At 42.2% G+C, this 15619-nt stretch overlaps 1 protein-coding gene across 1 annotated transcript in view; it reads left to right on the forward strand.

The window, feature by feature from the left end:
• The window catches only part of mgat5 (alpha-1,6-mannosylglycoprotein 6-beta-N-acetylglucosaminyltransferase), a 123993-nt gene that overhangs the window by 40056 nt on the left and 68318 nt on the right, over nucleotides 1-15619 (forward strand). Inside the window, exon 3 of the mRNA XM_030355478.1 lies at nucleotides 11069-11145. Coding sequence (XP_030211338.1) covers nucleotides 11069-11145 — 77 coding nt within the window. The remainder of the gene's footprint in view (nucleotides 1-11068; nucleotides 11146-15619) is intronic.

Here is a 15619-nt window from a genome sequence, read left to right on the forward strand (position 1 = left end):
TTTGAAAATATTAAATAAAAGCCTGGGCCAATTTTTGCCCTCAATGACTGAAGTTATTGGTTGTAATTTATCTATGTTTATTTTCAGTTACAATTGTTTTAAGAAAAGACTCAAGACCAAAAGTGATGCCATTTAAAATGCATAATGCTCTGAATCAATTCACCCTTTCCACACCCTTTCCACAATATCAAACAGAACGGTCGGAGTAACAAACTAGTAAAAGAACGAGAACATTATTTCAAACAACCTGATCTATAGGCCTGGTGCCTAGCAAGGAATGTTGCATAGCAGCACCAACGTGAACTTTAAAGATTTTTGACTTCAGTGAAACCATGAACAGCCCACGTTGGAGATTTGCCATTATTCATTAGCAAACAGGGCCAGCAATACAGTTGATTGCTAGTAATGCTACCAGTAAGCCATGAGTACCTAGCAAACCATGTAGCACCCACAATACTGACGTTGCCATTACTTTTGGTGATCTCGATTATTTTTCTTTGGTCGCTAACTTAACACTGTAACTCAATGCATGGAATGCTTTGTAATTGAACATGAACAATGTCCTCTGTTTCCATTGTACGCTTTATTCGCAAATGTTAGAATCTCGTTATCCTTCAGATGATTTCACCTGCTTTTTTCTCTTAGACTGAACGGCACTGCAGGCAGAGTGGGTTTGTTATCGACAGCGTTGCCAGATTGGGCAGATTTACCGCCCAATGATAATTTTTCCAGCCTAACGTGGTTAAAAGTAGCCCAATTGGCTGGGTAATCTGCCCAATCTGGCAACACTGCTCACCAGCCAGGGATCCAGTTTATTGGTCCATAGCGCAGCCCGAATAGATTTTTAAGCGAATCAGACGCCTTAAGGTCACACCCACTCAGAGGAGGACTTTCCTCCTCTCTACCATTGAAACCCATGTTATTCACCGGCCGCCAGTACTTTTGGGGAAATGAATGGGAGTCAACGGAGGCTTAGGGAGGACCTTCCTCCCTGAAGTAATTGTCAATAGGCGATAGGGGGAGCTAATGTCCCTTTACCCAGGGAAACAAACATGTATTCAAAGGCATTAAAGTAGTCATATTTAAAGGAGCATTTCACCGGTGGAGGCATGAATATGTATTGAAATTGGGTCCTATATGTAGTCGAATAATAAAATAAAATTCTAATTTGGTGCCGTCTTGACCGAGAAAAGGCAGAAAGTGACTTTTTGGCGCTTGTGGATTGAAGACAACAACTCCCACCATGCACGGCTTCGCTGGCAGCCACTCCCGCTGATCATCTCCGCCTATCGGACACCTCCTTGTTCCATCTACTAATGGAACAAATCAGCGTGGAGCTTGACCCGACGTCACTGGCAGAGAGTAGTGACGCTTGCACAGAAGCATACGGTCGACATCTTTCTTTATTCTGGGTGGAAATAGTAACATAGTTACGCCATTAAATGCGTTTATGTAAACATTTTTAGCGAGAAATGTGCATTTTACTTTCATAATGTTCGCTCGTTGAATGTGAAGGATGTTTGGTTTGATAGTTATGACGAAGAGGGAACGCTCCATTCACTTGCATGGACAGCGTCTCTGGTTGCTAAGCAACCTCAACTTCTTGGTGGACTATCTGCTGATCAACACTACGAATGCTGGAAACACACCATGTGAAGTTATTTAACCCGATTATTGTTATTTATATCCGAGATTATTTAATCTAACCCGATCTAAACTCTATCATGCACCCAAACACGGCGGCGTTTGGGTTTCCTACCTCGGACTCCTAAATCCAGCGCAGCCACAGGCGCGTTGGCGCGTTGAACCATTTTTGTGACACACAATGATCAAGCGTCAAGTTAGGCACGTTACACGCGTTTGGTGTGGCCGTAGCATTATGCGGTTTCACCCAAAAAATCGGCTTTGTGTGGACGGGGCCAAGAAGGCGAACATCACGTCACCAAGACGGGGAGACAGCGCCAGGCGACTTACGCCACTATCTGCCAATGGATCGTGGATGCCTGGGCTGATATAACAGTCTCAACTGTGGTCCAAGCTTTCACGAAGGCAGGATCAGATACGGGTTCAGATAATCAGATACGGGATCAGATAATCACTGAACTGCCAGGCAACAGCAGCGACACTGACTCGGATAATGACGAGAGGGATCCGGGCATGTTGGATGCCGTACTCGCCCAACTTTTCAATTCGGACACACAATAATTCGAGGGATTCGTAGATGAGGAATGAACTGAAAAAGTGAGCTTATTGTTAAGAGATATTGATATTGATCAGATATTGATGAGATATTGTTAATATGCACATTAACGTTTGAACATCGTTACCATGGGAGTGACCGGAGTTGTCAGAACGCTTAATAAAGTTTGACTTTATCTGACTGCTTTGTTGACATTCCCTTTAGCACAGCTCGGTCAGTCGATGCATAACGCAACCCTAGTCAAACGTTTGACTGCAGTATCTTCTGTTCTATGCGCTTTATAATCCGGTGTGCCCTATATATGAAAACAGTTCTAAAATAGGCCATTCATTAAAGGTGCGCCTTATAATCCGGAAAATACGGTAGTCCTCGTTTGTATTTCTTTCGAAATGGTGAACTTTTGCATGGAGCCATCTTCTATGTCAGATCCAGTACCCTCCGCCAATAGGCCTACTTCAGTTTTATCAACAGCCTCTGTTATCTTAGCTTCAGACGCTGTGGATGTTAGTTTCTGCTGGTGAAGTCCCACCCACTGGCACTGCTCTAATAGGTCTGTAGCGTCAGTGCCCTAGAGGGGGGTGGGACTAGTGGTTGTAGTCTTACGAGATTCATCCCCTCTAATGCTGCTATCCATTTGGATGTACGAGGTGGTAAAGTCGCCAATCTCCCAGCTTTCTTGCGGCATTTCACTGAGGCACGCCCCCTTTCGGTCGTAGTATCTCGTCGCTTTCAAAGTAGAGCGAGCAGATCTGTACAACTAGCAAACAAGATGGCTGCGCCCATAGTCAATGGGGATTGAGCTGTATTTTCTTTGTATTTGTACCACGTTGGGGGTTGTAATGTCGATTTTAAATCCTCTTACACACTTGATTTCATTGCTGCTTTAATCCGGTCATCAATTTATGGTCTTGCTTTGCGTGAAATTCAATGTAAAGTTGTGTTTTCAAGCTGGTTTGCCAAAGAGGCTATGTTGCTAATGATGACTAGCCCGCTACTACCCCTCGTGGCTCGACAGAAACACGACAGCACTTGTTGAAATAAAAATTGGCGAAAATGGCAAAATATTATTGCAATGTAAAAGGCTTGCAATGTTAATGTTTCTGTAAAGGCTGGCAACCATTATACACTGGATTATTTATTTTTTCCAAAATAGTTTTCTTCTTAAACTCGTCGGACACAAATAGCAAACTGGAAGGCTGGAGCAAGGGAAATACGTCACGTTCTCGCTGAAGCTGGTCGTTCGTACCATCCAACCATCAAAATGGATAGCAGCATTACACTTCCTATTTTCTTGTACGCAAAAATCGTCATATTGCGTCATTGAAAACAGGAAGTGTTGGAGATCGATACGGATCTCTCCAGTCTCTCCAGAAAATAAGGGAATGATGCTAGACCATTCAAAAATATGCGGGGGGTTCTAAAAATACAAAGCTTATGTGAAATGGGTGAAGTTGCCCTTTAAGGGCATTAATTCATTAGTTTTTTTTTCTATGCTAAATATCCCTTGATTTCTTTGTCCCATTAATTGTTCTCATTTTAAAGATCCCATGCCATTCTATTTTATGATGCTTTAATATAGGTATTAGTGGGCCACAAACACAGTATTCAAAGACGTCCCCGAAATTCAGCCGTGGTGCAGAGTTACAGTCACTCCGAAACAGTCGCACATTGAGCTTCCCCCAAACGCGCTGTTTCGGTGGGCGTGTCAAGGCAGGTCAAGGAGGGGGGTGGGGGTGTGGCCCTGAGCAGCTTGTAGCCACTACCATGCGCTCTGTATACGGTGGGCGTGTCAAGGCAGGTCAAGGAGGGGGGTGGGGGCGTGGCCCTGAGCAGCTTGTAGCCACTGACAGTACCATGCGCTCTGTTTACGGTGGATGCATCGCAATGGCTCGTAGAAACCCATATTATACATAGATATCTATATCATATAATATATAATATATATTATCACCTGGCACCTGAGCAGCTTGTAGCCACGGTACCATGCACTCTGTTTACGGTGGATGTATCGCAATGGCTCTTAGAAACCCATATTATACATAGATATCTATATCATATAATATATAATATATATTATCACGGCCAAAAGCTGTGTGAGCCTCCAGACGATAGGTTATTATGAATCTCAAACGACCGCGTCTACTTCAGATTGATGTGGAAGTGGAAGAACCAGAGACGTCGGAGAACCCGACGAAGTCCTTTGTGATTCATTATATCGTCTGGACGCGCACACAGCTTTTGGCCGTGATAATATGTATTATTTGATATAGATATCTATGTATTATATGATATTATTTAGATATAGAGCAGAGCTCCAGGACTGTAACGCAAGTGTTGTACACTTCCTTGTTATTTGGATAACCGTTCTGCTGTTGGTGTGATGGCGCGTCGGACTCTCGTCTCTGGTATTTCTACAACGAGACTCGTAGTGGGGGTTATCTCAGCCATGGTTGAGAATGAATTGGGGGAAAGGAACTTTGGCTTTGACTCCCTGAAGTAGGCTACATGAACCACGACATGGAGGAGAAAGGGATTGTTGGCCGCGAATGTATCCCGCTTGAGCCCTGCTTCCCGCCGCCTCGGCAGCGGTCAGCGCTAATCACCGCATCCTGAAGCCGAGGCGGTGGTCCATCGGCAGCGAGGCTCCGGCGGGAGACGACCGCGGTCAACAATCCCTTTCTCCTCCATGTCGTGGTTCATGACTTCAGGGAGTCAAAGCCAAAGTTCCTTTCCCCCAATTCATTCTCAACCATGGCTGAGATAACCCCCACTACGGGTCTAGTTGTAGAAATACCATAGACGAGAGTCCGACGTGTTATGCGCCATCACACCAACAGCAGAACGGTTATCCAAATAACAAGGAAGTGTACAACACTTGCGTTACAGTCCTGGAGCTCTATATCTAAATAATATCATATAATACATAGATATCTATATCAAATAATACATATTATCACGGCCAAAAGCTGTGTGCACGTCCAGAAGATATAATGAATCACAATGGACTTCGTCGGGTTCTCCGACGTCTCTGGTTCTTCCACTTCCACATCAATCTGTAGTAGACAGAACCGTGCGCTGCCTGCTGCCTGCTGCCTGCTGCCGGCGCGAGGCACCACTGCCCGGCTGCCTGCTGCCGGGCGGTGGTGCCTCGCGGCAGGCAGCATGTCGCAGTTCATGTAGTTCGATGTCGTTCTGCCATTGCATTCAAAATTCTGTAACTAGCCTGTTACTACGAACTAAGCAACTACCGTACACGTATTAGCATTTAGCACTAGCTCAATCACGACTCCTTCAGAATTCTTGTGGGTGGTTACGAACCAACCAAGTGGGCAGGGCCATGAATAATAATTTGACAACGCTATGTCACAGTGTCACCTTATCCATATCGGCTAATTTCTTCTGCCTTTTTCCTTTCATTGCCTATTGCATTCAGCAGACAAACTGCATAGATTTCAAACTTACCACAGCTCACAAACTTATTCAGACCTATGTTATTTAACAAACAATAGGAAAAATGTGATTTTAATGGCATGGGCTCTTTAATGCTCTTATCAACATGGAGAAGTGCATCGGCTTGCCTTGTGCAAATGAGGACGATACAAAAAAAAAAGCCTATAGTGCAATCAAACGATCAACATGCAACCATACTGCCTTGAACATAGCAGTCAGGCTACTGCTTTTTTGTTCTGAGCCAAAGAAGAAAAGATTTTTATTTATTTTTTAAATAATCAATCACGTTTATCGCGCGATAAAAAAATTTACGCCGTTAAAATCGGATTGCGTTAACGCTGTTAATAACGCGTTTAACTGACAGCATTAATGTATAGGGGTGTGACGAGATCTCGTGCCACGAGATCTCGCAAGATTAAACTCGACGATATTACCCGTCGCGTTAAAAATCTGTCTCGCGAGATTTAAAAAAAAAAAATAAAAAAAATAAAATACCCGTATTACCGTCGAAGATGCCCCCGCCACTTTTAAATGATTTGTTTGTCAGCATTTTGGGTACCCGGCGGAAATTATGAATGGCAGTAGAGTGACTGATAAGACACGGACAATACCAAGTTGTCAGTGACATACTTGGTCAGACTCTCTGTTTGCACTATTTGCACTCTGTATTGACGGAGTAGAACTTTGATTTGGTTTTGCACATAATATTGTTTGCACTTGAAAAAAAAGAGAATTATTTAATTTACTTCAACTTTTATAAATTTTAGTTTTAGTTTCAATTTCATGAATGTTAAGAGTTATAATAAAACATTACAAAATGCATGTGCAACTCGGTTAAATAAAAGTCTGTTGGTCCAGTCATATATTTTGTCATTGTAGTTTTCTTAAAATCTCGTCTCGTCTCGATCTCGTGAACCGAATATCGTGTCTCGTTTCGTCTCGTGAGCTGAGTGTATCGTCACACCCCTATGTATGTATGTATGTATGTATGTATGTATGTATGTATGTATGTATATTAGTGGTGGGCCGTTATCGGCGTTAACGGGAAACTTATCGGGCGATAAAAAAAATATCGCCGTTAATCTATTTTCAAAGTTGGGTTGGGAGCTGGGCATAGGCGTCACTTACACTGGACGCGCGCCTACCAGTTTTCGTCAAGAATCATTTTTTACCCACCACTTGTAAAAAAAAAAAAAAACTCAAGTGGAATTATTGTAACGTGAGGGTTCGATATGTGTTGGTGGATCCCTCTTTATGAGAAGAAACAGCAGGGAAACCGTCGGATGACTTTCTCAAGCGGTACTTTACTTTACTTTTCAACTCACAACCACAACACTTCCTTGTTCGGACCCATCACGTGACTGAACTAACCAATCAGAAGCTCAAATTTAGACTGAGGTAAACGTGAGGGAATCAGAGGCAGATTCAACAGAATATCCTGACTTTGTTAATGTGAACATGTAAATATGTAAGTAATAATTGTGTAACATAAATATGTAAATGATTAACTGACTAAACATTCAAATACATTTCTAGCAAATCAACTCCATTCTAAATAATATTAATTTATTCTACAACTTTCAAATATTTATCTTCTAAACCTAACATTATTATGGATTATTACACGGCTCTTCTCAATGCTGTAGACTACTCCATTCACTTGCATGGGCCTTCCCAATGTTCAGCTGTCAATTATTTTTGTTTATGCTCCGTTCACTTGCATGGGCACTTCACAGCTTCCGGCGGTGAATTATATTTGATAATTCACCATTGCCAAGTATAATTGACCGCTGTCAAGGTAAACAAACAGATTTTTTGCCACTTGCCATTTTAATCTAGATTAATTTTGGAATTAATCTAGATTAAAAAAAATAATCTATGCCCACCACTTGTGTGTGTGTGTGTGTGTGTGTGTGTGTGTGTGTGTGTGTGTGTGTGTGTGTGTGTGTGTGTGTGTGTGTGTGTGTGTATACTGTATGTGTTAGGGCTGGGCGGTTACTGCGATTTAAATTTTAGCATCAAATTATCAGAAAATTAACATAATGGAGTTTTTCAATTTTTGATTTTATTTATTTTTAAAAATATATTTGATAGAAAGGGCAGAATATCTGTATATTATTTTAGATTGGAATATTTTCTTTTTGACCATTTTTTGACCACATGCTGAATAAATACAACAAGTTTTCAAACTCAAAAATAATCATTTGTATAATCGTGATTTCAATATTGACCAAAATAATCTGGATTATGATTTTTCCCATAATCGAGCAGCATTAAGAGTCTGACTTGTGCAATTAATCAGTCTCTTATCTTTGGTAAATGTATTTCCGCACCCTTATCTATGAAAGAATAATATAAAACTGTACATGTGAAATTACTTTTTGTATATACCGATTACTTTTGTTTGTAGCCATTCATTATACTTAAACCAAATGGTTTGATCATTGCTTAAAATACCTCAATATCAGCCATCAATATCGGCCTGGCATGGCTGTACCCTGTACACTGTATATTGTGGCGGCTTACACCGCATACTGGCTGTACTCCCGTTACCGGGAGGCAACGGGAGTACAGCCAGTATCAAATCCCTCCCCGCTCCATGACTGGATCATGAGCGAGGAGGTGGAGAGAGAGTCTGACCCACTGAGCACATATTTGCTCCTGTGCTTGCCTGCATCATCGGTCTCTGTGTTGGAGAGAGGGAACACTAACACACACTGCTTTCAGCCACACAGCCTGTATCGCCAGTGTAGCCACTGCGGCAGTGTTCCACATACAGCCAAACACTTTGGTGTGATTGGTTCTGACGATGGATTGCACCAAACCAATCCGCGGGAGTCGTTGACCGACAAACACTGCTGGAACACAATTATTGATAGCCAATCGGGTGATTGGTTGGTGGTTTAATGAACGCCACCAGGATCCAAGGAGACTGCAGACGATAGGAAAATGACTTACAATCCACACACACACACACACACACACACACACACACACACACACACACACACACACACACACACACACACACACACACACACACACACACACACACACACACACACACACACACACAGTTAAGCTCATGTCTTGATAAACCGCAGCCATTCAATCTATGCATTATTAATCTGGCAAAGTCAACGATGATGTCAATCGCTCCCTGGATGAGCTGTAAGGAAATATAGGAGTGAGATTATGTGGGAGGAGCCACGTTGCCTTTCAGTGGATTTTTATTTTCCTGATGTTTCTTGGCACTGGACCCCTGTGTGTGTGTGTGTGTGTATGACTGTATCTTATTAGTTATCACAATGGACCTTTGTGTGTGTGGGGCTGGTGGTGGGGTGATCAAATTAGGAAGATCCCATGGCATCAAGTTATGTTCGACACAAATAAATAAATGGTTAATTCCGCCCCCCCCCCCCGATAACCGGAAAGCTCTGTTAAGGGGAAATAGAACCAAAGCGTCCTTCTAAACGACCCACCATCTGCGCCCATTCATGATGATTACTTATTTGAACCAACATTTTTCAAACATTTGGCCTCAACAAGAAAATAAATTATTCTGGCCATTCAGAAAGCCTTTAGTAGGGAAATGTCTCCGTCACACTCCGCTATTATTCCAATAAAACCGTAGTTATGCGCTCGTTGTTAAATTGAGGTGTAATGTCAACATAAATCTCTGTAAAAAGCTTGACCGTTGACGTCCCATTTTCAGATTGGACCAGAGTAGGACCAATGATGTCGGTCCTCCACGTCTCACTACATGCGTACGAAGCGCTACTCCTAGATTGGAAAACATCTTGACTGCCCCCCTTTAAGTGTGAACCCCAACACGACGTGGACTCTGTGGATCCGCGCACTCAGAACTCTCTTCAGTACCCGTTCACTTCAAGACCACTGAGCCACAGCGTGTGGCTTGGTCTTTCATCGACTGGTTTCTTCTTCTGCCTCTCCATTTGTGCTCTCACAGTTTCCTCCCGATCTGGTCCATTGTGCTTCTGGTCCTGTGCAAAATCTGGCCCTCTTTCTCCCTCCCTCATCCTTTTACTTTCTCTATTAAACTCCCTAAACTCCACCTTTGACTATGTATGTCAGATGTTGTTTCACCATCACCAGTGTTTTCCGAAAGGAGAATTTATTTTATAGCCAGGTTGGTTGGTACAAAAATGTAATGAAAGCATTGGACATGCAACAATCACACATTGATATTAAACATTTACTTAGTAAGATCAATTGTTTACAGTTGAAAAGGTATGTAAACATGCCATCCGCGCAAAATGCAAACACCAAATTAGGTGAGACTAATATACATTGGCATAAAGTATTTGCTTTTCAAAGAAGGTATTTTTGTTCTGTGTAGACGTTTCATGGAATCATTGAATGGCCATTTTTCACACCATATTGTGATAAAGGCAGAACAGAGAGAGTAGTATGAGTAAAGGGTTTCTCTCTCGTTCAGTTTCTTATCTCCCTCTCTCTCTTAACTCACTCTGTCTGCGCTCTACTTCACCTCAGTCTTGCTTTTTCTTTTCCCTCTCTCCGTCCTTGGTCTATATCTTTCATGCTCTCACTCTTGACTCCCTCCACAATCAGGGGAGATATGCGTCATTCATAAATCAGTGATTATTTCTAAAATAAACAATCTGAGTGGCCGGTCGGCTGTTCTACAACCAGGGTGGAGAATTAGGTAGGTGGGGTCAGATTATCCAGATCTGAAAGATATTGCGTGGCCACCCTGCCTGATCGGAGATCTACCCCCCCCCCCCCCCCCCCCCAACACCCCCTGGTAGCCATGGTAACCCCTCCCTGCCACCTCTAAAACAGTTATAAATTTAGCCTGTGATCCATTGCCCTCATTGTCCTTTCTTCATATTACTATGCTACCATAGATTCAACATTATTTGAATGGGACTTGTTTTCTTTCTATTTTATTACTTTCCATTGCACTGAAGACTTTTATGTTTGCTTTAGCTTTTTGCTAAATCTTAAATACATTGCACTTTCTAAAAAGCTTTTTTAACTTTGCCTTTATTTTCTATTTTAATACTAAAATGCCTTTTAAACTTTCTATTTTACTCACTTCTTTGCATATGTTTTCATTTACTTATCTATTATTTTATTTTATTGTATGACAATGTTTATATGTGAAGCACTTTGAGTCTGCCTTGTGTATGAAAAGTGCCATATAAATAAGGTTGCCTTGCCTTGCCTTGCCTTGCCTTGCACCTCTCCTAGTTCTATAAAAGTAATTTTTTGGCATTGAGGAAATCAGGGAGACAATGTGGCTGAACGTGTCGGGCTTCACAGATTTGAGGGTGGCGATAAGTCTAACGAGACGGGACCGGCAGGTAATTAAGAAGCATGAGCGCTGTGTAGAAATATCATGTTAACGTTTACCTTCTCTCCCTTTCCCTGCAGATCTTCTGAACGGCGCCCAGGAGAAATGTGAGCTTCCACCAATGGACGGATTCCCTCACTGCGAGGGGAAGGTCAAGGTGAAAAAAACACACGCACGCGCGCGCACAGAGTCCCGCTCGCGCACACACAGAGACACGCACGCACAGAGTCCCGCACGCACGCACACAGAGACAAGCACGCACAGAGTCCCGCACGCACACACACAGAGACACGCACACACACAGAGGCACGCACACACACAGACACGCACGCACACAGAGACACGCACGCACACAGAGACACGCACGCACACAGAGACACGCACGCACACAGAGACACGCACAGACACGCACACATACAGAGACACACAAACTGTCCATTCACCTGCAGCCAGGGGATGTTATTAGAGTATCGCGGTACATGATGTCCTTTCCCTTGTATTTTTCCCGCAAGCTAGAAGAGATACAGCCATTTGACATGTGTTCATGGATGGATGGGGTTCAGGGATTGAGGGGCGGGTGGATGATAAAAGGATTGATGATGTGCTTGGGTGTTAGACAAGTGGATCGATGATGGATGGATAATTAATGTGTTGATGGGTGCTCGATGACCGTGATTCACCCATGTTGTGTAGATGAACGATGTTCACTTATGTTGTAGGGGTGCAACGTAGGCCTGCACGATAAATCGTTATAAAATCGCGATCTCGTTTCACACCTCTGTGAATTAAATTTTTCATATTAATGCGATTTTTTTATTTTATTTTTTTCTGAAAATCCTTCTTTTTTTTTCTTTTTTTTTCTTAATTTACAGGTGTGTAGAGTTGTTTCGGTAGTTATACAAGGCCAGCATTTAAAGACAATCTGCTGCTATATGTACAAAATAAATCATTCCGTTTTTTATACTGCGCTTTAATCAGGGCCATATGAAACGCAACGTGCTAGAGGTGCCAAAAAGTACTGTTATTTCTTTGGGGGGGTTATGGTTCATGTGTGCAATAAAAATTACATTTCGTGAGAAATGTAATTTTCTCACGAAATAATCGTTGCAGAGAATCGTGATATCAATTCTAAGTTAAAAAATCTTGATACATATTTTTCCCCGAATCGTGCAGGCCTAGGGCAACGGATCACAAAATTCACAGTTCGGATCGTGTCACCGTTTTTGAGTAACTGGTCGGGTCATTTTTGGATCATCAACAACAATAAAATATAACAAGACAAAGGTGACTTTAAATAAAATCTCCAAATGTGTAAAAACAGAATAAAGTGAAAAATTAGGTAATAATCCTAATTCCTTTAAGCATAGTAAATATTAAAAAAAAATGCTTGTGCCCACATAAAATAAAAGCTTATAAAAAATATTTAAACAAAATCAAGTGCAATTGTCCGAAGGAAGCGCAGCAAACCTGGATTTACAACTTCAAATTCAGGATGTCATTGCCTGGGCAGAGTTTAGAGTCTACACTCTCCCAAGGAAATGCAGACATCCTCATCTTTCTTTTTTCATCAAGTATGGTAGCGAAATACAGTTTGTCGTGTTTTATTTGACTTTATGCACCACTACTATGTTGTGTAGATGAACTTGGTTAATCTATGTTGTAGATGACCTTGGTTTACCTATGTTATGTAGATGAATGTGGTTCACCTATGTTATGTAGATGAATGTGGTTCACCTATGTTGTGTAGATGAACATGGTTCACCTATATTGTGTAAATGTAGGTGGTTCACCTATGTTATACAATGTATATCAAAGAGTATTTCACAAATATGAATATTTGCGCCATGGAACTGGCTTCAGTACCCCCTAGGCGGGTATGCAAACATCACAGAGGGAGATGACTTTATACTCCTCTGCAGTGGCGGCTGGAGATCAAAAATGTTGGTGGGGCACAGTAATAGACAGGGGGTCTGAGGTTCCCCCCCCCCTCCATAATTCTTTTTGAATTTAATAGATTTGATTTCCTGTATTCTGGTGCATTTTGGGGATGGCCACTACTATTTACCTACTTTTCATTTAGATTCATAGCCTACATCCTGACTTGCAGGGCCTGGACAAGCTTACACTGCATATACAGACCTACTTCATGGCCATTCCACCAGCCATTGCTATTTGACCCATTGTTGTTATTCTGATATTGAGACAAATCATGATCACTGTCCTATAGCGTCCATTTTTTGTGAGTCTCAATGTCTACTTCAAATGCAGTTAGGAATATGGGACAGTTGCTGCATTTTGTTTATATGCTACAGGCCGAAAGAGTAAATTACTATGTAACTTACTTGCTCCTTTTAAGTATAACATTGCTTGGGGAGTCCACTGAAAAGGATGGAAAGTGCTTACAACTCTCTGCTAGTTAGCGGTCTATCTCTTCTCTACATGTAGTTGTGATGCGTGAATGCTGCTGAGGGAGGTAGCCTTTTTGATTGATTCGCTGAATTGTCCAATCATGTGGTGATAACAAAAAAGAAAAGCGATACCATTGGCCTTGGGCGCACACTGGTGCGACCCGAGGGCGAATTTTCTTGCGGCAATGAAAAGCTGTCTCTGCTTGATGGACAGCAAAAAGTTAGAGAGCTTAAATTGACTTCAACGTGGCCGGCTCCCCTGTTTGGAGGAGGGCTTTATTTCGAATGACCAATAACTAGCCTAGCCCAAATCATTGACGTTCAGTCGCATTTAAATGGTTGCTGGCAGTGACAAGTATCTCACACAATTAAACAAGGATAAACGCTATTTATTTTTGTTGATTTATTTCGTAATGATAATAGTTTATTAATAGTTGGCAGATATATTCAAGTGAATATTTCACGGAGGGGCGGCGCCCTAGCGCCCCCTATTGACCCACCGCCACTGCTCCTCTGCCTTCCAAAGAACCAGCTCTGCTGTGAAGAGGCAAACACAAACCTCATGTCATCTTTTAAAATCCAAATATGCAAGTGTGGCTGCACTGGTGGTGAATAAACAAACGGACGGGCAGTGCCAACACATAACCAAGTGTTATGTGGTGTCTGTGGTGGATAAACACATGTCTAAGGATGCTGTTGGCAGTGGTGCTTCAGTGAAGCATGTGTGTGTTTGCTCAAAGGCATCGACACTGTTTAAAGAGTGGTGCATCCCCACCCCGCACCCCACACAGAGCCGCTTCTCTATTGTGGCTATTGCCCTGAATATGACTAATATTTTTTTATATTATATAATAAAAATGATATTGTAATTTGGTACACAAATGGCCTAGTCCTCAGCAGGATGCCTTACTTTGTTAATATTGGCTTCAGATGAGGCTGAATTCCTCCCTCCCCTTTAGGACCATAGAGTTAACAACCCTGGAACCTAAGGTGTAGCACTCACAGAGGTGTTCCTGATAACCCTTTATTAGCCTAACGGTGGTCAGCTGCTGAATCCCACCTGCCACCAAGCGGCTGGCAGCACGCTTATTAAGTGACTGCACAATAAATAGATAAATGTCTCTGGCCTGCAGTAACGTGTTCTTTGGTTACAATGTCGTCAGTTGGCCTACTTGCCAAATATATCAGCAAATGTTGAGTGCTATCTGTTTTTATTGCTGTACTGAACTCATTTCTGAGAACTTTTTCTCATTCAACTTGTAACGGCTGGATTAGACTTGCTGTAACACCAAGCGTAAGCGTATGCAACCTGCTGCGACCTGCTGTGTCTTGTCTGCAGACTTGCTCCAGCATTACATGGCCAAAGCACATGATAGTGGAGGTCTCCACTTGGGGCAGACCACAGTAATATCAGATCCGGAAATCGTGCTTTGCACATGTTTTGTTTGCTCACGTAAATAAACAACATAGAGACACAGGTAGAGGAAGAACTGATAATTTTACTACTGTTAAAATGGCCGCAGAGAAATGCATCGAAAGAGTGTTATCATACAGGTGTGGGAAATTGTGGGCTAGGTCCACGAAACTTTCCGCCATGCTAATAATAACCTCCTCGACTCTGACCTCGAGGTTTCTCTTTGTTCTCTCGATCGCACCCAACTTTCTTGTCAGTATTGCGTCTTGCGCGTGGTGTTCGCTCAAGCAGCTGTTAGCTAGCACTAAGAACTGAAATTGTTTTTTCGAAACTGTTTATTTCAGACACATTTAAAGAGTAGGGTGTTAAGGTAATAATAAGGTGTTTTATTTGTCAGTGTTAATTTCCAAAATTCGTTGACAATGTTAATGTTAAAATAATATATAGTGTATATACATACATATACATTATAAAATACTGTGCACAAATACTGTGGGTGTGTGTGAGTGTTTTGCTGATAAGGTGCTATCACTCGCCCATCATCTTCTCAGCCAGGGCCAGTGCTCAGCTGATACTGTCAGCAAGTCCGCCTGCTCCACACATCCTGCCAAACACCACAATCGCTCTCTCTCTTTGTCTCTCACTCCCTTTATCTTCCGCTCTCTATCTCTCGCTGACTCAACGTAGTTCCCGCTAGCCGACTTAAAGTATCTTGTCTCTCCTTTCTGCCTCTTTTTGTTTGACTTTGTTTCTTTATCTTCTAACACACATATAACTCTCACACACACACACAGATTGACACAGATCTC

The sequence above is a fragment of the Gadus morhua genome, chromosome 4 (genome assembly GCF_902167405.1).
Source record: "Gadus morhua chromosome 4, gadMor3.0, whole genome shotgun sequence".
NCBI classification, from domain to species: domain Eukaryota; kingdom Metazoa; phylum Chordata; class Actinopteri; order Gadiformes; family Gadidae; genus Gadus; species Gadus morhua.